At 60.6% G+C, this 23,111-nt stretch overlaps 2 protein-coding genes across 9 annotated transcripts; one reads left to right on the forward strand and one right to left on the reverse strand.

The window, feature by feature from the left end:
- Window positions 1-6,785: 6,785 nt before the first annotated feature.
- Window positions 6,786-23,007, forward strand: IDUA (alpha-L-iduronidase). 8 transcript variants are annotated; one of them, XR_004437761.1, is made up of 14 exons: window positions 6,786-7,034; window positions 7,636-7,776; window positions 19,269-19,354; window positions 19,539-19,646; window positions 19,973-20,068; window positions 20,184-20,386; window positions 20,487-20,666; window positions 20,774-20,990; window positions 21,234-21,446; window positions 21,538-21,659; window positions 21,854-21,979; window positions 22,055-22,135; window positions 22,512-22,612; window positions 22,761-23,007. XR_004437761.1 is itself a non-coding variant. In XM_033213402.1 (14 exons), the coding sequence occupies exons 1-14, from the start codon at window positions 6,877-6,879 to the stop codon at window positions 22,892-22,894; spliced, it is 1,962 nt and encodes a 653-aa protein (XP_033069293.1). In that variant the 5' UTR covers window positions 6,786-6,876; the 3' UTR covers window positions 22,895-23,007. The 8 variants fall into 8 exon arrangements, 6 of the variants coding, with proteins under 6 accessions (XP_033069293.1, XP_033069291.1, XP_033069289.1 ...); XM_033213402.1 differs by having other exon boundaries at window positions 22,055-22,131; XR_004437760.1 differs by having other exon boundaries at window positions 20,774-21,446.
- On the reverse strand, window positions 7,488-13,254 carry SLC26A1 (solute carrier family 26 member 1). The gene is made up of 3 exons (XM_033213405.1): window positions 13,107-13,254; window positions 10,948-11,550; window positions 7,488-10,185 (listed from the first exon to the last, which is right to left on the reverse strand). The coding sequence occupies exons 2-3, from the start codon at window positions 11,521-11,523 to the stop codon at window positions 8,656-8,658; spliced, it is 2,106 nt and encodes a 701-aa protein (XP_033069296.1). The 5' UTR covers window positions 11,524-11,550; window positions 13,107-13,254; the 3' UTR covers window positions 7,488-8,655.
- Window positions 23,008-23,111: the final 104 nt, after the last annotated feature.

Consider the following 23,111-nt stretch of genomic DNA (forward strand, 5'->3'; position numbering starts at 1 on the left):
AGTCTACACACCTGGAGATATAAGCCAGATTTTTAAGACAAAAATCAAGATTTTGTTTAAGAGGAAAAAAAGGGCCGGGCGCGGTGGCTCAAGCCTGTAATCCCAGCACTTTGGGAGGCCGAGACGGGCGGATCACGAGGTCAGGAGATCGAGACCATCCTGGCTAATACGGTGAAACCCCGTCTCTACTAAAAATACAAAAACTAGCCGGGCGAGGTGGCGGGCGCCTGTAGTCCCAGCTACTTGGGAGGCTGAGGCAGGAGAATGGCGGAAACCCAGGAGGCGGAGCTTGCAGTGAGCTGAGATCTGGCCACTGCACTCCAGTCCGGGCGACAGAGCGAGACTCCGCCTCAAAAAAAAAAAAAAAAAAAAAAAAGAGGAAAAAAGGAGGAGGGAAAAAGATGCAGCAGACAGGGGCCATCCTGGGTGGGGGGCAGCTTCCCTCCCCTCCTTCCCTCTTATCAGCCAGAGACAGAAACTAAAAATCAGGGTTTAGGGTGGATCAAAGCCTAAGCAGAAAGAAGGGATGGGGGTGGGCAGAAAGGAAAAAAACAGTAACTACCTAGATACAAGCAGAGAAAACAAAGGCCCAGTTTTGCCTGTTCTTTTACCAGGAAAAAATAACGGGTGCCTCATGGTGGGTTTTCACAATCTTGAGCCTGCAGTCGCCCCTTAGGCCCCACACCCTGCACCCAGCAGGGTCTCAACCAGTGACTCCCCAGTCAGCAACCGGCCAGCATGCATTGCGCAGACATGGCCTCTGCTCCACTCAGGGCCCATTTCAGCCACCTCGAAGCCGAAGCTGCAGTTCATCGCCACCTCCAAGGACAAAGCCCACCTTTTCCAGGCTGCACCGGGAACTCTGCAGACCAGACCTTCTTCAGAGGCGTGGGCCCACATGCATGGAAAACGCCCTCCTGCTGACACAGTCCAATATCTTTTAGTTCTTTTTGAGTTCTGGTGGCAACATATTCCTCATTTCCAAATTTTATGTCCAAATAAAAACCAGCCAGGCATGGTGGCTCACGCCTGTAGTCTCAGCACTTTGGGAGGCTGAGGTGGGAGGATCACTTGGGCGCAGGAGTTCGAAACCAGCCTGGGCAACACAGAGGGACCCTATCTATAAAAAAATATATACATAAAAAATTAGCCAGGCGTGCACATGCCTGCAGTCCCAGGTACTCAGGAGACTGAGGTGGGAGACCTGCTTGAGACTGGGAGGTTGAGGCTGCAGTGAGCCGTGACTGCGCCACTATACTCCAGCCTGGGGCACAGAGCAAGACCCTGTCTGAAAACAAAACACATTAAAATCTGCAGGCATTCTCGTTAGTGCCCTCAGAGACTCCACTGTAGAGGCGTTGGCAGCCTCTTCTTGGCCAGCTGGCGTCTCTTAGCCACCCCTGACAGCCATAAACTGCCCAGCGGCTTCTGATGCAAGAACCAGCAAGAACTTGGCCTTGTGCCATCCACTCTTTTTTTTTTTTTTTTTTTTTGAGATGGAGTCTGGCTCTGTCGCCCAGGCTGGAGTGCAGTGGCACCATCTCAGCTCACTGCAAGCTCCGCCTCCCGGGTTCATGCCATTCTCCTGCCTCAGCCTCCCGAGTAGCTGGGACTACAGGCACCCGCCACCACACCCAGCTAATTTTTTGAATTTTTAGTAGAGACAAGGTTTCACCACGTTAGCCAGGATGGTCTCGATCTCCTGACCTCATGATCCACCCGCCTCGGCCTCCCAAAGAGCTGGGATTACAGGTGTGAACCACCATGCCGGGCCAGTGCCATCCACTCTTAAAACCACAAGTGACTGGCCGACCCCAGGGTCTCCCGGGACAGAGGCTGTCACAGACCCTGAGCTTCTGGCCCCATCCCCAGCTGCCTGTATGCGCTGGGTCATAGGACCAGCACCCCACAAGCTCAGCTTGGCTGCCGAGGACTCTCTAGGCAGGATGGAGGCAAAGCTGTCCCTTGCTGTCTTCCACCCGTGGGAGGGGCGGCTTCCCCTGTCTTCAGTGGCTTGCCAGATGCCAAGTGTGGGAGGAGGTCACCTCCCGTAGACCCCTGGGCCTGGGCTGCCTGGCAAGCCCCGTTGGACTCTCTAAGCAAAGAAAAATGGGCGCATGCATGAGGGCACGGTGCTGCGGGCCACGCTGCCTGGGGAGCCTGGCGACGGCTGCTGCTCCACCCCTACCCAGATGCCCCGGGTGAAAGGAGGACCTGGAAGCAACGTGCCAGGCATGGTCTCAGCCCTGAGTGCCTCTGCCGACCAGCAGCCTTTTCCCCAAGTTTATTGTAAGCCATTGGGCCATTACCCAAAAGGTGTCCCCTGCAGGGTAGAGACCTGTGTGAATCTCCTGCCTCACAGAGCCCCAGAATCTAAATCAGAGTCGCACACCTCTCTACACACAGCAAGGCCTTCCTCCTGGCCTGTCATGGCCGGGTCTGTGTGTCTCCCCACACCTCACTGAAACAAATCTCGGGGACACATTTTAGAACAATCTTTCAGTCTCTCCTGAGGCCATTACAGCCTCCTCTGTGTCAAATCCCCCTTCGTCTCCCCTGTATAGGAACACCGAGATTACACTCAGGGCCCGCCTGGACACCCGGGATTATCTCTGCGTCTTAGACACTTCAAGGAACCACGCTTGCAGGCGCTCGCCACGTGAGGTGACAGGCACAGGCCTGGACAGGACGGAGGGCATCTTCGGGAGGCTTTCCTGCCCTCTCACTCAACTTTTCCCTCAGGACACCTGTGCTGCTGTTGCTATAAATCCCAATTCCCCAGAAATACGTGAAACCCTGTAACATGATTGTTTTATGCGGTTACGATTCATTAGGTTTGTACACAATATACCCTTTCTGTTGCTTTTGTGGGGGCTCAGAAAATGACACCCGGAGTGAAGGCCTTGGAAGCCAGGCCTTCTTCTGCCCCCCGTCTCTGGCCCCTCATTCTCCCAGGCAGGTCGTAGAAACCTGAACCCCTTTTCCCCAAAGCCAGCCATAAACCTAAAAGTATGACTCTAATAACTTTCCTGTCTTTCTGTGTAAAAACTGGCCATAAAGGAATTCTCTGGCCTGCCTTGTTTGACTGCAGGTGGTCAGACCCCTATTCTGGGGGGTTGTGCCCCCACCCAGCAAGAAGGAGCAAAGAGAGGCTGCCAGGAACCGAAGCACACGGGCATCTCTGGGCCCCCCGGGAGTCTGTTAGCCTGTCAGGTCTTAACCTTTCGTCCAATCCTATTTCCAGACTTCACAGAACCTGAGTATAAAAATGCAGTTTCCCCTGCACCTTTAGGTCTGCTCTGAAAGCTCTTGTGTCACATAAAACTACAATCCAAGAAATCTGTGCACCTTTTTGGTGAAACTTCAGACAGGGAGGGGAAGTTTTCCCATCCCCCCTGCACTCCTCACTTCTTCCTGCACCTCTGAGCTGAGATTTGGGACTTCCTTCCTTCTACTTGAAGAATACCATTTAATATTGTCTTTTCTCTTTGAAACAGGGTCTTGCTCTGTTGCGCAGGCTGGAGTGCAATGACGCGATCTTGGCTCACTGCAGCCTCTGCCTCCAGGGTTCAAGCAATTCTCCTGCCTCAGCCTCTCAATCAAGTAGCTGGGATTACAGGGATGCACCACCACACCTGGCTAATTTGTGTGTGTGTGTGTGTGTGTGTGTGTGTGTGTGGAAATGGGGTTTCACTATGTTGGTCAGGCTGGTCTCAAACTCCTGACCTCAGGTGATCCACCTGCCTCGGCCTCCCAAAGTGCTGGGATTACAGGCATAAGCCATTACGCCCAGCCCAATATTTTCTTTCTTTCTTTTTTTTTAGACAGAGTCTCGCTCTGTCACCCAGGCTGGAGTGCAGTGGCACAATCTCGGCTCACTGCAACCTCCACCTCTTGGGTTCAAGTGATTCTCCTGCCTCGGCCTCCCTAGTAGCTGGGACTACAGGCATGTGCAACCACACCTGGCTAATTTTTTGTATTTTTGTAGAGACGGGGTTTCACCGTGTTAGCCAGGATGGTCTCGATCTCCTGATCTGCCCGCCTCAGCCTCCCAAAGTGCTAGAATTACAGGCATAAGCCACTGTGCTTGGCCCAATATTTCCTTCCTTCCTTCCTCCCTCCTTCCGTCTTTTCTTTTTCTTTTTTTTTTTTGAAATGGAGTCTCGCTCTGTCACCCAGGCTGGAGTGCAGTGGCGTGATCTTGGCTCACTGCAACCTCCACCTCTTGGGTTCAAGGGATTCTCCTGAGTAGCTGGGACTACAGGCGCCCACCACCACGCCTGGCTAATTTTTTGTATTTTTAGTAGAGATGGGGTTTCACTGTGTTAGCTAGGATGGTCTCGATCTCCTGACCTCGTGATCCGCCCGCCTCAGCCTCCCAAAGTGCTGGAATTACAGGTGTGAGCCACCACGCCCGGCCAGTAGACTTTTGTTATACAATATACAAGGCATATTCCAAATTGTGAATGTCCCCATTGTGCACTTTATAATGATTTTTCCTGACCCAGATCCATTCCAGCACCGTGCAGTGAGGACTTCTGTTTTTGTTTGTTTTACCTTCCTCCAGGGAAGGTTTACTTTTCTGTCCGCAAGTGTCCAGGTGAGCGGCTCACCTTAATTCTCTCAGGGCTTGAGGTGATTTAAGGCTGGCTTCAGTCCCTGCAAAGACAATTCTGTTTCTGGTTCACCTTTGCTTTTAGGGGATAGCCCTTTGGGGTCCCAAGAAAAGCCCAAAGTCTTCACCAGGCACCACTGCCTGAGCCTCGACTTTTGTCGTGTGGCCATAGCGTGGGGAACGCGGCAGCGTGTCACCATGTCTTGTGTGGCTGGGATACGCTGTAGGGGTGTGAGGTCACGGCCTCAAAGCTGGCCCCACCCCCTCCCGGCTTGGCCCTGCAGAGCCCCTCGGCCTCAGAGCTCCCAGCGCCTTGGACGGTTCCGTGCAGCGCTCTCCAGCTCTGATGGTTGCTCTCAGGAGGTGGCTGGTCTGAAATAATTCAGTTTCCATTGCTGTGTCCAGCACCATGGTGTGGGACTGGTGGTTTCTTAGTTTTTTTTTTTTCAGTTCTCTGATGCTTTGAGGAATTGTTTTTAAAGCAGTTTATCTACCATTTTAGTTGTTTTCTCTGGGGTTGTTGGACTGAGGGTCTTACCCGCTGTTCCTGGAGACAGTTCTGTACTGGCATGTTTTTCCCGCCTTTCCCTCCCTTTCTTACCTTTTAGTTTTTCATTGAATTTTATTACTTTTTTTTTTTGTACTACGTTTTTCCTCCCTGCTAATTTGGAATATATACACACTATTTTTCTTTTAAATGGCTAATCATGACATTTTACCTTGCAATTTCAACATAAGAAGTCCTAATGTTAAGCAGTATTTTAACCTCATTCCAAAAATAAAAAGACTCAGAACACCATAACTCTAATGATCCTTCCCCCAACTTACAGAGGATTATTGTCCAGTATTTTCATTTTGTTAGTAGACTGTTTTTACCTTTTTTTTTTTGGTACTTTTTTAGAGATGGGGTCTCATTTTGTCAACCAGGCTGGAATGCAGCGGTGTGATCACCGCTTGCCATAGCCTTGAACTCCTAAGCTCAAGCAATCTCTCATCTCAATTTCGTGGGTAGCTGGGGCTCACAGGCATATGCCATCACATCTGGCTACATTTTTTTTTTTTTTTTTGTACAGATGGGGTCTTGGTACGTTGCCCAGGCCGATTTCAAGTTCCAGGCCTCAAGTGATCCTCCCGCGTTGGCCCGCAATCCCAAAGTGCTGGCGTTGCAGGTGTGAGCCACCGCACCCAGCCTGTTACTTTGCTTGGATTCACACAGGCATACTGGACTACGGTTGTCCTGTGGTATCCTCAGGGTATTGGTTCCAGGACCCTCAAAGATACCAAAATTTGCAGGTGCTCAAGTACTTCATATAAAATGGCGTAGTATTTGCACATTACCTACGCACATCCCAGTATGTACTTTAAATCAAGATTACTTATGATCCCTAAAACAATGTAAATGCTCTGTAAATAGGTGTTACACTGTATTGTTTTAAAATGTGTATTATTTTGGCTGCGCGGTGGCTCACGCCTGTAATCCTAGCACTTTGGGAGGCTGAGGCGGGCGGATCACGAGGTGAGGAAATCGAGACCACCCTGGCTAACATGGTGAAACCCCGTCTCTACTAAAAATGCAAAAAAATTACCCGGGCGTGGCGGCGGGCGCCTGTAGTCCCAGTTACTCGGGAGGCTGAGGCAGGAGAATGGCGTAAACCCTGTGGAGGCGGAGCTTGCAGCCAGCCGAGATCGCGCCACTGCACTCCAGCCTGGGGGACAGAGTGAGACTCTGTATTGCTTTAGCTTGAAAACAATATTTTCAGTCTGCTTGGTTGAATCCATGGATGTGAAGCCAAGTGTAAGTGTAATTCCCTATTTCTTGTTTACCTTCTTGCTAAAGCGCACGCTTTACTCGGGAGGCTGGGGCGAGAAGATCGCCGCAGCTCCGGAGATGGAGGTTGCAGTGGGCCAAGATCGCGCCACCGCACCCCAGCCTGGGCGACAGAGCAAGACTCTGTCTCAAAAACACACAAAAACAGAGAAAAACAAGACAGTAATGGCTCAACTCACATAGCACCAATGGGCCAAGCGTTCTTCCGAGCGCTTTCCGAGTCATCGGTCCTCAGAGCAACCCCTGAGGCCTGCCAGGAAGCGTAACTCCAACCCCGCCGGGCTCCCGGCTCTCGGAGGCTCCCCAGCCCCGCCCACCCGGCCATCGCCCCGCCCCGCCGCGGCAGTCACGTGGGGTGCGCGCCCAGACTCCTATCCGGAGGCGGAACCGGCAGTGCGGCCCGAAGGCCCACAGTCACCGAGCGCGCCCGGCCATGCGCCCCTTGCGCCCCCGCGCGACGCTGCTCGCGCTCCTGGCCTCGCTCCTGGCCGCTCCCCCGGTGGTCTCGGCCGAGGCCCCGCACCTGGTGCAGGTGGACGCGGCCCGCGCGCTGTGGCCTCTGCGGCGCTTCTGGAGAAGCACAGGCTTCTGGTGAGCGCTCCGCGCGCCCGCCCGCAGCCTCCGGGACCCCGTGGTCGCACGGGGAGAGCTCGGGCGCCCCCTGACTGCGCACTGTGAGAGCTTCAGAGACCGGAGCTCCCTCCTCTGGAGCCCTGGCTCTCCCAGGCCCGCCCCGCGCCGTGTTTGGGGGTGGGCTCTCCAGCTGAGTGGGTGCCAGGGCGTAAGCCTGGGGCTGGGCCCTGAGCTTGCCCAGTGGCCGCCCCCTGCAGCCCAGACCGATGCCCAGGATCCTGCTCTTTGAGGTAAACCAGGAGTCTCCCGGGAGTGGGACGCCCCTGCAGCGGGACCTGGCCTGCCTGTCCCATTCCTTCCACCTAGAGCTGAGGGCCCGCCTGCCTGGCAGGGCCGGGGCCAGGGCTGGCGTTGGCCCCTCGTCTTGCGGCCGCTCCTGTTCCCCAGGAAGATGGGACCTCCCAACATCCTTGGCCCTAAGGGTCATTTTATTAGTCACTGAGCGCACGCGAAGCGCCTGAATCCCGCGCCCGGGCAGTCCTGGGCTTGAACGTGTGTGCGGGTCGCGCTGCCAGCCATGCCGAGGCTCGGGACTGAGCCTCCCCTTTGCTGTCCCCAGCCCCCCGCTGCCACACAGCCAGGCTGACCAGTACGTCCTCAGCTGGGACCAGCAACTCAACCTCGCCTATGTGGGCGCCGTCCCTCACCGCGGCATCGAGCAGGTCCGGACCCACTGGCTGCTGGAGCTTGTCACCACCAGGTGAGCGACGGGTGGGGCCTGGGCATCCCAGAGCCCCTTACAGAGGCACAGACGGGAGGGGCAGGGCTGGGGGCTGCTCAAAAGACCCCTTGTTCCCCACTTTCCGCCAAAGCACCATGTCCTTGCTGGCTGTGCTGGGGTGAGGGCTGTGTGCTGGAGGGAGTCCCTGCATGGGGCACGGTGGGCTTTCTGCAGGTCTCCCTGGAAGCTCAGGGTGGGCTGCGCTGCACCTGGCTCCTCGTGCACCCATGAGCATCCCTGTGTGTGTTTGCTGACTGGGCTGGGCAGGGCCAGCACCTGAGGACTGAGCTGAGGTCTTACTGGTCACAGCACCCTGGGCCCTGATGCTGGTGCAGGTGGCCACCCTGTGACAGGGAGGCACAAGGTGTGAGGGGCACTTGGGTGTGTGGGGCCTTCTGGAAACACAGAGACCCTCATGCTCTTGGCCGGAGCCGCTGGCTCCTACCAGCAGGATGGGCACTAGGCAGGCCAGGGCATAGGGGGTCCTCTTGGCACCTTGGAGGCTGCATAATGTTGGGGGGCCCTTGTTCAAATAAGATGTCAACCCCGAGCATCAGGCCAGGCCCATCCCTTCTGAGCCGAGGGATGGCAAGGGTGTGGAGCATCGAGACCCAGCCAGCACTATGGACCAGCCTGTCTTGGAGGCAGAAGTTCTTGATTTCTGAGTATTTGGGTCCTGCGTGTGATCAGAGGGCCTCCTTCCCCAGTCGGGGTTCCCTGGTTTCCCCAGGGCAGCTGTGGCACAAGAGTGCAGCTCTTGGGCGGCTCCTCCCTGGGAAGGGTCTCAGCAGTGACTTGCAGATGTCTGCTGTGGGTGCCCCCGGAGGGAGCAGAGGCTGCTGGACAGGCCTGGCCCTGCTACAGGTGGGCATCAGTGGCCTCCAGCTCCCTGTGGCGGGCTCGTGCTGTCTGCACGGCGTCGTGCACACTAAGAAACAGCTGCTCCTCCTCAGCCACGTCCCCGGGGCCCTCCCCGAGGAAGCCTCCTCTGCTCAGAGCATCTCTCACAGTGGGGCTGCAGCAGGCTAGCAGCAGGCTGATGCCCAGGGCCCCGTAGTCTCGGCGCAGGTCCTGCAGCGTGGTCACGCCGGCTGCGTCCAGGAACAGCAGCGGGGTGCAGTCGATGACCACTGTGTGGAATCCGGCCGCCGCAGGCGCCAGCGCAGCCCTGCTGCTAACCGGGCCCAGGTCCTTGCCCTGGGCAGGGCCTCCCTCGCCGACCTCCCACTCGGAGCCCCGCTCCTTCCTCCTGGCAGCCACGCACCCTGCGTCCAGCCCTGTGAGGCTGTAGAGTGACCGCAGGAAGAAGTCCTTGTTGGCGTAGTACAGCGGCCCCCCAAAGCGGAACACCTGCACGCCGGGCTCGGGGACGAGGCCCTCGAACTCTGTGGCATCCTCGTAGAAGGCCGAGTTCCCGATGCGGGCCAGCAGGGTGGCGCGTGGGCGTTGGGTGCGGCCGGCCAGGCTGAGCAGCGAGAGGATGACACCAGCCAGCAGCCCGGCCTCTGTGCTGACCAGCATGGAAGTGGCCGCGGTGCCCGCCCAGACCAGCGCGTCGGCCGGGCTTATCCGCCACAGCCGTGGGAGGTCCCACACCTTGCGCAGGGCCCCCCGCAGGCTGACCACGATGACACAGGCCAGCACGCTTCGCTGGAGGTCGTGGAACAGCGGTGCCAGCGCCAGCAGCACCAGCAGCACCACAGTGGCGCTGACCACACTGGACAGCTGTGTCCGGCAGCCAGTGGCTGTCTTCACCAGGCTCTTGGCCAGGGCGGCGCTGGTGGCGAAGCAGTGGAGGAAGGCGGGTAGCACGTTGCAGCAGCCCACAGCCAGCAGCTCCTGGTTGGCGCGCACAGAGTAGCCATGGCTGCGGGCGAACATCTCCGCCAGCGAGATGGAGAAGGCCGCGCCCACGAGGGCCAGGGCCACGGCATCCAGGGCCACACGCTGCATCAGCTTGGGCTCCGGGACCTGAGGGGGCATGAAACCCGTGGGGATGTCGCCGGCCACGCTGGAGCCAAAGCGCCTGTGGAGCTGCCCAAAGTGGGACACGAGTGTGGCCACCACGATGACCAGCAGCTCCGTGGGCAGAGGCACCCGCAGGCGGCGTCGGTAGCGGTCTGAGAGCTCCTTCGCGGCTAGCAGCACCGCCAGGCACACCGTGCTGGTGACCACGTCGCACACGTTGGCCTGCCCAGCGCTACGCAGCAGGCTTAGCCACGTGAGGACCACCATGCCAGGCCCCTGGTGCCGCGGGATCCGCACACCCAGCAGGTGCTTGAGCTGCGAGGTCAGGATGGTCACAGAGGCCCCCATAGCAAAGCCGTCGAGCAGTGGCTGTGAGAGGTAGGCAGACACGAAGCCCAGCCGGAGGACGCCCATGAGGACCTGTGGACGGAGTGCAGTCAGGCCAGCAGGCGCCTGGCGGGAGCCACGTGCCCCTCACCAGCACCTGGCGTGGCCCGAGGAGTGGTGGTCACGGCACAGGGCCTGACAATTCTGTTGCAGCACCATATGTTCCAAATCAGACTCCTCACACGGGCCTGTGTTCTGGCTCCACACGTGCTCATGCCTGCAGACACTTGGGAGAGCCACACGGGCGTCACACCTGCACGCAGTTGGCCACAGACACATCTAACCTTCTCACGTGCAGAAGCCCATTTTATCTCAGAATTAAGACCTCTGGCATCAGAAGGTAGCCCCTTCCTCCTACTTCCTACACATGGCGCCCACTACCCCCCATGCAGATGTGGAGCCAGTGGGGGCCAAGATGGACAGGTCAAGGCAGGAGACATTCGGGGTGGGGAGGCCATCTCCCACCCCATCTAGGACAGAAGGCCTGGGAGGCCACGTGGCCTCAGTCTGGCACCACTGAGCCACAGCCACACCTGGCCTGCTGGCCCCCACCCAGGCCGTGGCCCAGCAGGCCGGCTCCCCATGCCCCTCCCCTCCTGCACTCACAGCCCCCCTCTGCGTCGGTGCCTCACCCTGGGATGCCCTGGCACGCCTCAGCTCTGCCCAAGCCTTGCTGTCTTGGGCCAGCATCTCCTCTGCCAACTCTGTGCTTGCCCCCAGCCTTGCCCTCGTGGATGGCCAGTACCTAAGGGGGGTGCCCTGGGCCCCTCCCTGTGCCCAAGCAGAGCTCCTCACCTGGTAAAGCCCGGTCATCAGCGTGAGGGCGGTGGCAATGCGGATGGCGTAGCAGTCACGCCCACAGTCCAGCATGGCAGCTGAGCTGTTGAGGATGCTGCTGTTGGCCCCGGGCCACAGGCCGTCCTGGGAGGGGTCGAAGCCGGCCAGCTGGAGCTCCCGGTCCACCACCTGCCCCACCATGAGGCAAAGCAGGCTGAAGATGCCCACGGAGACGTGCCGTGAAGTGCCCATGAGGAAGTAGATGAGGTTGGCGAAGAAGGACGTATAGAGGCTGTAGATGGGCTGCAGCCCAGCCAGCAATGAGTAGGCGATGGCCTGAGGCACCAAGATGATGCCAATGACCAGCCCGGACATGACGTCACCTGCCAGGTACTCCTGCGGGCGGTACTGACGCAGCCAGCTTGTGGCGGGGAGCAGGTCCTGCACCAGTGCCCGGGCGCACAGCATGCTGCACGAGCAGCTCCGCCACAGCCTGGCCTTCAGCATCTCACACAGACCCCGGGGTGCTGGGCGCTGCCGTCGGACCAGCACCGGCCCTCTGTTCTGCTGCAGAGGCTCAGGGGACTCGTCCATCCTGCAGCGTCAGGTCCTGTGGCCAACCTGCAGCCAAGAAGAGGGCATGGTCACAGGAGCCCCTGGATCCAGGGCCAAACGACAAGGTCCCGGGCAGCAGTGGGCCGCTTGGGGCGGACCCCTCACTCACCCAGGGCCAGGGATTGGTGCTGGGCCTTCTCCGGGCAGCGCGGGCCCCAGCCCCCTGCCCAGTATGGATGGACGCCAGGCCCTGGCGGCTCCAGAACCCATCATGGGGTGAGATGGGATTATGACACCAAGCCCATACCACGGGGTGTGCTGAGGGCAGCAGTGCTGAGGGCGGCATGGCAGGACCCTGTCCAGGCTTAGCTCTGGCCCACTGGCTCTGCATTTCCTGCCTGAAACCCACCCCGTAGCCTCCTGAAGCTCACCTGCCCAACAGGGAGGGAACAGGCTGGGCTGCTGCTACACACACGTGTGCCTGGGGTCAGAATGTCACAGTCAGTGGGCACAGGTGCAGACAAGCCTGAGTCCCGCTGCTCTGCGTCCACCTCCCGCTCCCCAGGCTGGCGAACGGCCCTGCTGTCCACCCCATGCCCACACCAGAGCCCTCCCTTCCCCATCCAAACCATCGCCTCCTCTCTCAGAGATACCTTCCCCACCCCTCCGCAACCTGCCCTGTGGGTCCTGGGGCTGGCGGAAGTCTCAGGAAGAGGCCTCCTACGTCTCTGCCAAGTCTTGTGGGTGCTAGGACCCCAAGTCTGCTGGGGGAGCAGCGTTCAGACACCAGCCCAGCCCATCCGCTTGGCTTTGGAACAGAATTCTGAGAGTATGCCTAGACAGGGGCCCCATAAGGGCCAGCTGGGAGGGGAGGAGGGTGACTGGCATCTGTTTCCCCTGCCCAGACAGTTCTGGGACGTGAGGCGTCCCTTCCCAGGCTGCACCAGCTCACTGTGGAACGGCCATGACACACTGTCCCGAGGCAGCACCGAGAGGACCCAGCCCGCTGCACACAGCCACCCTGGGCCGGCAGAGCCGGAAGGGCACCTGACCTTTCCTTTGCCCTCGGAAAGCACCGTGGCGTTAGGGAGGCGGTGCTTAGAGGCCTGACCGGTCCCATGTGAGGCCCTGGGTCTGTCCTGTTTGCAGGCTCCAATGTACTTTCGCTTTAAAAACCCTTCTCAGCAATGTTAGGCAAAGACTTTGCTCCCAGGACACCAGGTTCCCAGGACACCCTGCAGCCTGGGCTAAGCCTGCTATTTGCACCCTGGCCCAGGGTGTGGGAGCTGCAGTCTCAGGGGGGTGTGTTGGAGGAGTGGGTCAAGCCTGGTAGGTTGACACACGCAGGCTGGGCACAGCATCCCCGGGGCCCAGAGCAGGGGTCCTGGCCCTCAGACAGCATTGCAAGAGTTATGTCCCCGTCCCTGGAAGACCCCACCACACTGGGTCCTTGGATGCCCTGAAGCCCACCCTAAGCCCCTGGGGTCCAGGTGTGTACAGTAGGGCCACCTGCCTTCAGCCTGAGGGTACCCCTAAGAAATCACGAGTCCAGGGCATTACTGGCCTCGGCTCCCACGCCCACCTCTGCTACGACTGAGATCTGGGCCCAGGATGGTTCTTACCTGAGGGAGTCCTCACAGGCGCAAAGGGCCCTGGGATGGCGAGGGGCTGGCAAGACCACTGAGGACCTCAGGGCCCTCTGGCTCCCGTGAGCGGCTGGGAGAGTGGAGGTGGTGGCTCTGGCGCCGACCTGCAGGCAGTGTGGTCTGTGCACTGGGCTCAGCAGTTGAATTATTTACTTACAGATTGCTGAGTCATGGGTTTATCCAGCCATGTTACCTGATCGGCGAATCCGGGAGTTGAACTGTAATCGGGCTCGTAGTAGTTAGAGCTGTGTGGGCCTCTGATGAGCTCCCAGCCTCCCAGGAGCGGCTGCAGCTGTGGCTCTGCAGCCCTGTCTGGAGAGCTTAGGGACCAGCGGGAGGCAGGGGCTCAGGGGCTGAGCACAGGCAACCCTTCAGCTCTGGGGTCTGGGGTTGACTGCAGCAGCCTTCAAACCCAGGCGGGGCTGAGGGAGGGTTGGTCTCCGTGTCCAGTTGGTGGACACCCTCCTGGTCCTGCAAGGAGCCAGCCTGGTCCAAGCTGGAGCAGGGTGGAGGCTGACAGCCAGCTCAATGCAAGGCTGCCGGTGTGTGCAGATGTGTATGTGCTCGCGTGAGCCCTGTGTGTGGTGCTCACTGCTGAGGGCACGGGCTGCTGGGGGTCAAGATGCCACGACTGGCCAGGGGCAGGAGTCCTGGTCTGCCCAGACCCAGCGCCGACCCACAGTGCCTGGTCACCCTCATGGCTCCTCTGCCCTCCCCTCTACCACTGACTGGGACTGGCAGTGCCTGCTTTATACGGCTGGTGTGAAGATAAATGATTTCTGAAAGTGAACTTCAATTAAGCCCACACATGAAAATAAGGGTGAGCTGCTTTTTAGAAAGGAATTATTGGCCAGGCACGGTGGTTCACTCTTGTTATCCCAACACTTTGGGAGGCCTAGACAGGAGGACTGCTTCAGGCCAGGAGTTCAAGACCAGCCTGGTCAACATAGTGAGACGCTCCTCACCTTTTCTTTTTTCTTTTCTTTTCGAGGCGGGGTCTTGCTCTGTTGCCCGGGCTGGAGTGCAGTGGCGTGATCTCTGCTCACTGGAAACTCTGCCTCCCAGGTTCACACCATTCTCCTGTCTCAGCCTCCCGAATAGCTGGAACTGTGGGCACGCGCCACCATGCCCAGCGAATTTTTTTGTATTTTTAGTAGAGATAGGGTTTCACTGTGTTAGCCAGGATGGTCTCGATCTCCTGACCTCGTGATCCGCCCGCCTCGGCCTACCAAAGTGCTGGAATTACAGGCATGAGCCACCGTGCCCGGCCAACCCCTGCCCTCCAACGTTTACAAAACTCAAAAGTAAAAAATTAGCTGGGTGTAGTGGTGTGTGCCTGTATCCCAGATACTCAAGCAACTGAGGTGGGAGCATGACTTGAGCCCGGGAGTTCGAGGCTGCCATGAGGTATGATTGTGCCACTATACCCTAATCTAGGCCACAGAGCAAGAACCTGTCTCAAAAACAAATGTTATCACTGGCCCAGCACTTTGGGAAGCTAAGATAGGAGGATCGCTTGAGCCCAGGAGGTCCAGGCTGCAGTGAGGTATGATTCTACCACTTCACTCCAGCCTGCAAGTCTGTCTTTTTTTTTTTTTTTTTTTTTTTGAGACGGAGTCTCGCTTTGTCGCCCAGGCTAGAGTACAGTGGCACAATCTCGGCTCACTGCAGCCTCCGCCTCCCGGGTTCAAGCGATTCTCCTGCCTCAGCCTCCTGAGTAGCTGGGACTCCAGGCATGTACCACTACGCCTGGATAATTTTTGTATTTTTAGTAGAGGCAGGGTTTCACTATGTTGGTCAGGCTAGTCTTGAACTCCTGACCTCGTGATACACTTGCCTCGGCCTCCAAAAGTGCTGGGATTACAGGTGTGAGCCACCATGCCCGGCCGGTTCTGTCTCAAAAAAAAAAAAGAAAAAATTCCTTGGGGGCCTCAGGTCCCCCTGCCCCGGCCCTGCCACTTTGACAGTGAGTATTGGTTGGGAGCCTGAACCGGGCACCTGTGGCCAGAGGGTGAGTGTAACAAGGGGCTGCAGGCCTCAGTGCTCTCCCATCCCAAGGGAGGCCAGGAGGCTGTGGTGGGTCCCTCAGGCGGGGCTGGAAAGCCAAGCTGGCCCTGGCACCTTGGGCAGCCTGACTCGGTCCTGGGAACAGAAGTCATAAGCTCTGATTCTCCTGTCCACGTGGGATTGAAGCCGAGGGTCTCACAGAACCAGCTGATGTGCTGGGGCTTTGTTCCCCCAGAACATGGACACAGACATTGATGGGGCAGAGCCCCAGAGGGAGGAGTCCCTGGATACTCACTCCACCAAAGGTACCTCCTCGTGGAAGCCGTCTGCCAAGCCCTGCTAGTTCCCCACAGCCCTGGATCGGCCCAGGGAAGACTGGGCTGCAGTCCCCCAATTTGGAGGTGAAATGGGAGTGGAATGTAGTTGGGGTGGCCACAGAGTAGGAGACACCGTTAAGTGTGAGATGTGGACAGAGCTAAACACTCCAGGGCTCGTACCCCTGAGCGTGAGATGCAGGCAGGGCTGAACAGGCTCCAGGGTCTCCTACCCCCGTAGCCTCCACCTGGGATGCCCTCTCCAAGTCTCGTTTCTCCTCAAAGCCCCTGCCCTGTCCTCCAGGGTCTGAGCCCTCACTCCCACCCCAGCCTAACCTGGGCCCCAGTGGTCCCTGGGAAGCAGCTGTTTGCCCAGCAGTTGGGAGCTGTGCTGTAAGAAGCAGTTGGCCAGTGGGTGGGGTAAGGCAGTCACGCAGGGCCTCGGGCCCCTCCCTGGGACAGATTAAGGACCTCTCTCTGGGTGCAGCCACCGGAAGGGTTGTTGGAGAACTGGGGAGACCCAGGGGGCTGTGCTTGCTCTCTCAAGGTCTCCCTAAAGGAGCCAGGGAGGACCTGGGTGCTGGAGCAGGGGTGGGCGCCCGGTGCAGATGCCTGCATGCAGGGTAGGGTGGGCAGTGTCACCTGGGGCCTCAGAGAAACCTCGAGTGGGAGGTGGCCCTTCCCCCCTCAGGACGGGTGGTGGAGGTGTCCAGAGGTTGGCTTGTGGGGACCCAGGGTGAGATTTTAGGCAGGCGAGCATAGTTCAGGAACAGCCTCAGCCACACTGCAGGGGCCTGGCCTCAGGGGTCTTCTGCAGGCATTGGGCCTTAGGCCCTTTTAGTCCCCACCTAGGCTGGGTGTCGAAAGCAGGTGAGGTCATCGTTATAGGATCCTTGGGGTCTGACCTGCCCCCCTCCCACGTGTCTCTGCCTCAGTTTCTCTGAGCACTGAGGCAGTGGCTGGTGCTGCCCTGTGGTCAGGCCCAAAGGCTGAGTGCTCAGGGGTCCAGAGTGGGTAGCATATTCTACCCCAAGCCAGTGCATGCGCAGGGCTGCCGACACCTTCCTTCCCTGCTTGGCCTCAGCAACTGGGACCTGCCTGAACCGCCCTCCAGCCTGATCCCGTGGCCAGTTTTGTGCCACACACTTACTTCCTTAGTTTTGTCTTTAAATTAGCCTTTTTACATTGGAGTCCATTTACTGGCAAAGGAGACCTCCTATCCTTGCCTCCCACCCGTGGAAAGAAGCCCGGCTGACAGGGCTTTGGGACCGGACCCAAGTTTATTCCCAGTGACCCTCCCGCGGGTGAGCGTGCTCCGAGGTCTGGAGAAGAGGAGGCCCCGGCCCTCACCCTCTAGCACCTGCGTCCCCTTCGTCCTGGCCACAATTGCAGGTTCTCCCAAGAGGCAGGTCTGTGCCCGCCCCGCGCCCCCAGCCCAGCGATCCCGGCCTCTGCCCCTGACCCGCACTCTTCTTCACCCTCAGGAGCGCTCGGCCCTGCTCCCCACCCCGGGCGGTGGCCCCCCCACCGCCTGCGAACCCCCATGCACGCGCAGCCCCGCCCCGCGCTCCCACCGCTGAGCACGCGCGCCCCACGCACTCACCAGGCCCGGCAGCCGCGCGGTCCTCGCGGCGCACGCGCTCAGGCCCGGGGGCGGGGACGCGAGGCCCCAAGGGGCCGCCCAGCCGCGGCCGCGCGGTGAATGAGCGCGTTGTGCGGCCGCCGCGGCCCCAGCGACACCTGGAGCGGGGTCTGGCAGAGCTTCGGCCCTGGGGGTGGGCTGCGAGCTCCATCCCGCCGGCCCAGCTCTTCCCAATGGGGGCCAGGCGGAGGGTGGGGCCTGGGGGCGGGGATCTCTGTCCCGGGCTCCCCTCGCTGCGAAGCTGGCCCTGCCAGATGACACTCGGGCACCTTGGGTGTCAGGCCAGGGACATCTCTGATGCTGGGGCTCCCCCCGCTAGCCCCAGTGTCAGGGGCCGCCGGGCTATCCTGAAGCCCACCTGGGCCTTCACTTTCCTCCAGGTTACCGTGCCCTGCTACTCCAACTCCGTGGCACATTGGAATGCGCCTTCTGGGCATTTAATTTTTATCCAAGTGCCTCTCAAGTTACTTCTCTGCTACCACTGTGTCCTTTGGATAGAGGGGACGGGAGGTGGTAGGGGCTGGGTGGGGTGGACGCCAGGGACTCCTGCTGCTTCCTGCTGGGCGCCCAGCCCTGGGTACAGGAGCAGGTGGGGACCAGCAGAGGCAGGGCAGAGCAGGAACCCACACCTGAAGGCTGTAGACTCCGGCTGAGGCTCTGCCTTGATCTTCTACACCGTGGGAGGACCAGAAGGGAGGCGTTGAGGTGTCCAGACCTTTGCTGTGGAGCTGGGGGTGCTGTGGCATGGGGAGATTGACAGGGACCTGTATAGGGCCAGATTCCAATCCACGGTGGTAACCCCGTCCCCCATCACTGCAGATGGGGCACAAACCCAGCTGTCATAGGAGGTGCTCACCTTCTGCGTGGCATCCGCAGGAATGCCAGCCTGGCCAGCCTGGTCTCTGCTTCTCCAGGCTCAAGGCTGGCTGCTATTCCATTCACCCCATCCCCCTTCCCTCAGGCCAGAAGCATCACCCATAGCCCCAGACCCCTGCACACCAGCCTCCTCACCCAGTTCACCCTCAGATGTCCAACTCCACATGGCCAAAACCGAGACCAGTCTCACTGCAAGCTCATCCACCCGCCCAGCTGCTCAAGCTGAAATCCACAGTTGCCCTGGACCACCTCCCGTACCCCCGCACCAGCTCACCTCAAACCTCATCAGTCCATCTGCTCCAGCCTCTGCTCACAACCTGCACAGCCACCACCCAGTCTGGGCACCATACCTCTCTGGGCCACCACCATGGTCCCCAGCCAGTCTTCAGCTCCCACCCTGACTCCAGTGAGCTGCCAGAGGGATCCTTGAAAAATGCCCTGGCACTGCTCACTCAGAACCCTGAAAGGCATCCCTGTTTTGCTCCTGGTCAGGGTCCCATGTTCAAAGCAGTCACTTCCAGAAGCCGTGGAGCCTCATCTCCTGTGATATCCACTCTGATTCTGTCCCAGGCCCACCAGCTGCCCCCCTACTCTCTGATTATCATGTGCACATTCCTGTTCCAGAGCCTTTGCACTGGCGATGCCATCTGCTGCCCGGACGTCTTCCTGCTGGCCGGTCCCATTGTGTGGTAGCCTTAGATGTCTCCTCAGAGAGGTCCCTCGCTGGCCATCAGGCTCCTCACTCCCTATCATATCCCCTTCACCAAACATTCCCATTCCCCGATGATGCCTGTCCCCTTGGAACGTAGGCCCTGTGGAAATTCAGCCCCGTCTGCAAGTGCAGTGGCAGGGCAGCCGCCTTCTCCCTTTCCTGCCCACCCATTTTGCCTCTTGGGGTGTGGGAGGAGAAATGGGGCACTCCTGGGCCTCCAGGAGGTACAGAGAACCAGGGTGGGTTGCCCACCAGGTCCTGCCTAGTTCCTGACTCCTGGCCCCTGCCCCTCAGGACCTGCCTGCCTCGTCCCACTGAGCCTCAGGGCTATTACAAACCCCCACCCCAAGTCTTCCATCTCTTGATGGTGTCAGGTTGGGGGGTCTCCATGTACAGATACTCTAGTTCACACTCGGCTTTCATAGGGTTGATGATTTTCCAAGGGGAAGGGCCCGTCGGGAAGCCGGGATCTGAATCCCGGGTGGCACCTTGCAGGGTCTCACATGCTCTGTTGTGGCCACTGTTCCAGCCTGGAGCATGGAGCTGTGTGGGCACCCTGCTTCCTGACAATGACCGTCCTTCTGCAGGGGGTCCACTGGACGGGGCCCAAGCTACAACTTCACCCACCTGGACGAGTACCTGGACCTTCTTAGGGAGAACCAGCTCCTCCCAGGTGAGCTGTGGGCTCTGCCCTCCCAGCCTTCCTGCACCCCCTTGCCCTGCCTACCCTCTCCCTCACCCAGCCCCTCTGGGTCCTTGGATGTCCATTCAGGGCTGGCCTTGGTGCCGGAGCACAGACCTGGCAGAGCATGGGTGTCGTGTGTGGTGGGCAGTGGGGCAGCCCTCCTGTGTTCCAGGGTTTGAGCTGATGGGCAGTGCCTCGGGCCACTTCACCGACTTTGAGGACAAGCAGCAGGTGTTTGAATGGAAGGACTTGGTCTCCAGCCTGGCCAGGAGATACATCGGTGGGCGAGCACAGGACCCTGGCAGGAGCGGGGTGGGAGGGGGTATGGGGCGGGGACAAGGGATACCTGCACCTTGATCGGTGCAGGCCCTTGGGCCCCAGGCTGGGGGGTACTCCTGGGCAGGCTGCACCCCTATCACCTAGGCCACCACCCAGGTCTTGGATCCCTTTGAGCCAGGGCTTCCTGATGTGAGGCAGGAGGTTGGCCTGTGTGGAGGTGGGGTTCATCTTAAGTCAGATGCCCTTCATCACTTTGCACCCTCCCTCCGTGGGAGTCACTGAGGCGAGATTCACCTGTGCTGGGGGGACAGCAGGGCTCCTCTGCAGGTAGGTACGGACTGGTGCATGTTTCCAAATGGAACTTCGAGACGTGGAACGAGCCGGACCACCATGACTTTGACAACGTCTCCATGACCATGCAAGGTGTGCACCACTTCCTGGGATCCTGCCCGGCTGAAAGCGGGCAGAGGAAGGCAGGAGCAGCGGCTAAGCTGCTGGTCCCCAGGGCAGGTGTAGACGCAGCGCTCCCCCGGTCCAGGCTTCCTGAACTACTATGATGCCTGCTCGGAGGGTCTGCGCGCGGCCAGCCCGGCCCTGCGGCTGGGAGGCCCTGGCGACTCCTTCCACACTCCACCGCGATCCCCGCTGAGCTGGGGCCTCCTGCGCCACTGCCACGACGGTACCAACTTCTTCACCGGGGAGGCGGGCGTGAGGCTGGACTACATCTCCCTCCACAGGAAGGTGTGCCCTACTCCTCCGCCCGCCCCGGGGTTCTGCGCCCTCAGTGGCGGTGCCTGGGGAGGCGCTGACCCTGGTGGTACTGAGGCGGTCCCGCCCACAGGGTGCGCGCAGCTCCATCTCCATCCTGGAGCAGGAGAAGGCCGTCGCGCAGCAGATCGGGCAGCTCTTCCCCAAGTTTGCGGACACCCCCATTTACAACGACGAGGCGGACCCGCTGGTGGGCTGGTCCCTGCCGCAGCCGTGGAGGGCTGACGTGACCTATGCGGCCATGGTGGTGAAGGTGGGCCGGCCCAACGCCCTGCGCGCCCCCCAGCCACCTTCCTTCTGGGACAGGACAGGCGAGCCGTGGCCGTGCCTCGCGGTCCCAGCCGCCCTGGACATCCGCAGGTCATCGCCCAGCATCAGAACCTGCTACTGGCCAACACCAGCTCCACCATCCCCTACGCGCTCCTTAGCAACGACAACGCCTTCCTGAGCTACCACCCGCACCCCTTCGCGCAGCGCACGCTCACCGCGCGCTTCCAGGTCAACAACACCCGCCCGCCGCACGTGCAGCTGCTGCGCAAGCCGGTGCTCACAGCCATGGGGCTGCTGGCGCTGCTGGGTGAGCCGAGGCTGCTGGGGTGGGCCGGCCAGGGCCCTCCAGGCTGGGGAGCGGCTCCTGCGAAGGCCCCGCTGCGGGGAGCACGCCTCTTCCAGCCGCGCGCTTCCCGGGGTCGGCCTCTGCGTGGCAGGGCCTGGGGACTCCTTCACCAAGGGGAGGGGGAGCGAGTGGTGGGAGGCCCGGTCCTGGGTCGGGGGGCGGCGGGGCAACGACCCACGCGGCGACGGCCCCCGCGTCCCGCAGACGAGGAGCAGCTCTGGGCCGAGGTGTCTCGGGCCGGGACGGTCCTGGACAGCAACCACACGGTGGGCGTCCTGGCCAGCGCCCACCGCCCCGAGGGCCCAGCCGACGCCTGGCGTGCCGCCGTGCTGATCTACGCGAGCGACGACACCTGCGCCCACCCCAACCGCAGCGTCGCGGTGACGGTGCGGCTGCGCGGGGTGCCCCCCGGCCCGGGTGAGCTGGGGTCCCAGGGAGGTCTCTGGCCCCGCCAGGGCTCTGGAGGGGGTGGCCCGGGGAGCCGAGGCCTGAGCGTCGGGCCCCGCAGGCCTGGTCTACGTCACGCGCTACCTGGACAACCGGCTCTGCAGCCCCGACGGCGAGTGGCGGCGCCTGGGCCGGCCCGTCTTCCCCTCTGCCGAGCAGTTCCGGCGCATGCGCGCGGCCGAGGTGGGTGGGCCGCGGAGGGGCGAGGGGCTGGGCCCGGGTCCCAGGAGGGTGGGTGGGGGGTGAGGACCCGGGGCGGGGGCCCCGAGGCGGTGTGGGTAGAAGGCAGAGCGGTGGGCCGGGGACGTTCGCCCTGAGGTCGGGCCGAGCGTCCCCAGCCCCCCTGGAGAACCTTGAGGACCCGCCACTGCGCCCAGGACCCGGTGGCCGCGGCGCCGCGCCCCTTCCCCGCCGGCGGCCGCCTGACCCTGCGCCCCGCGCTGCGGCTGCCGTCGCTTCTGCTGGTGCACGTGTGCGCGCGCCCTGAGAAGCCGCCCGGCCAGGCAAGTGGCAGTCCCCCAACCCGCGCTGTGGCCTGGACTCCTCCCCGACCCCATCACAGCCCCTCCCTCCCCCAGGTCACGCGGCTCCGTGCCCTGCCCCTGACCCAAGGGCAGCTGGTTCTGGTCTGGTCGGATGAACACGTGGGCACCAAGTGCGTGAGTGGGGCCATCCCTCCCCCTGCCTGGTCCTAGGCACGCCCCAGGGTCCCGACCCCTTCACCCATGCGGTCACTCGGGCCACTCGCCGTGGCCCACCAGCTCCTTCCCTCGCAGCCCTGCGTCCCTGCCCTTCACCCCACACACTGTGGGCCACTGCACCAGGCCCTGCCAGTGGGGTGTGCGTTCTCCTAAGGGACATGAAGTGGACAGTTAGGCTCCAGCCCTCTCCTGTCTGGGCAGGAAGAGTGCCCATGGGCTGGGGAGGTGCTGCGGAGGGGCTTGAGGGAATGGTGCTCTGGGCCACCTGCCCTGCCTGCCCCAGCCTTTGAGGACTGTCTTGACCCCAGCCTTGATCTTGGCCTGACCTCCCCAGGTGCCTGTGGACATACGAGATCCAGTTCTCTCAGGACGGTAAGGTGTACACCCCAGTCAGCAGGAAGCCATCGACCTTCAATCTCTTTGTGTTCAGCCCAGGTGCGCCCACCACCCGCTGCCCTGGTCTCAGCCACCCCATTCTTCGACCTCAGGGCAGTGTTGGGTGGGGGCCTTGAGAAGCCTGGGGGTCAGGAGGCTTTTGGGCGGGGGCAGGTTCGGGTTGGCACACGTGTCCCCGTGTCTCCAGACACAGGTACTGTCTCCGGCTCCTACCGAGTTCGAGCCCTGGACTACTGGGCCCGACCAGGCCCCTTCTCCAACCCTGTGCCGTATCTGGAGGTCCCTGTGCCAAGAGGGCCCCCACCCCCTGGCAATCCGTGAGCCTGTGCTGAGCCCCAGTGGGCTGCACCTCCACCGGCAGTCAGCGAGCTGGGGTTGTACTGTGCCCATGCTGCCCTCCCATCACCCCCTTTGCAATATATTTTTATATTTTATTATTTTCTTTTATGTCTTGGTACCAACACCCGCTTTAAAGCAACTTTGCACACGTCAGTCTTGGGCCCAGGCTCTGTGGCTTGGCCCTGGGCACATTCCGGGG

The sequence above is a fragment of the Trachypithecus francoisi genome, unplaced genomic scaffold (assembly GCF_009764315.1).
Source record: "Trachypithecus francoisi isolate TF-2019V2 unplaced genomic scaffold, Tfra_2.0 Lachesis_group1, whole genome shotgun sequence".
In the NCBI taxonomy this organism is placed as follows: Eukaryota; Metazoa; Chordata; class Mammalia; order Primates; family Cercopithecidae; genus Trachypithecus; species Trachypithecus francoisi.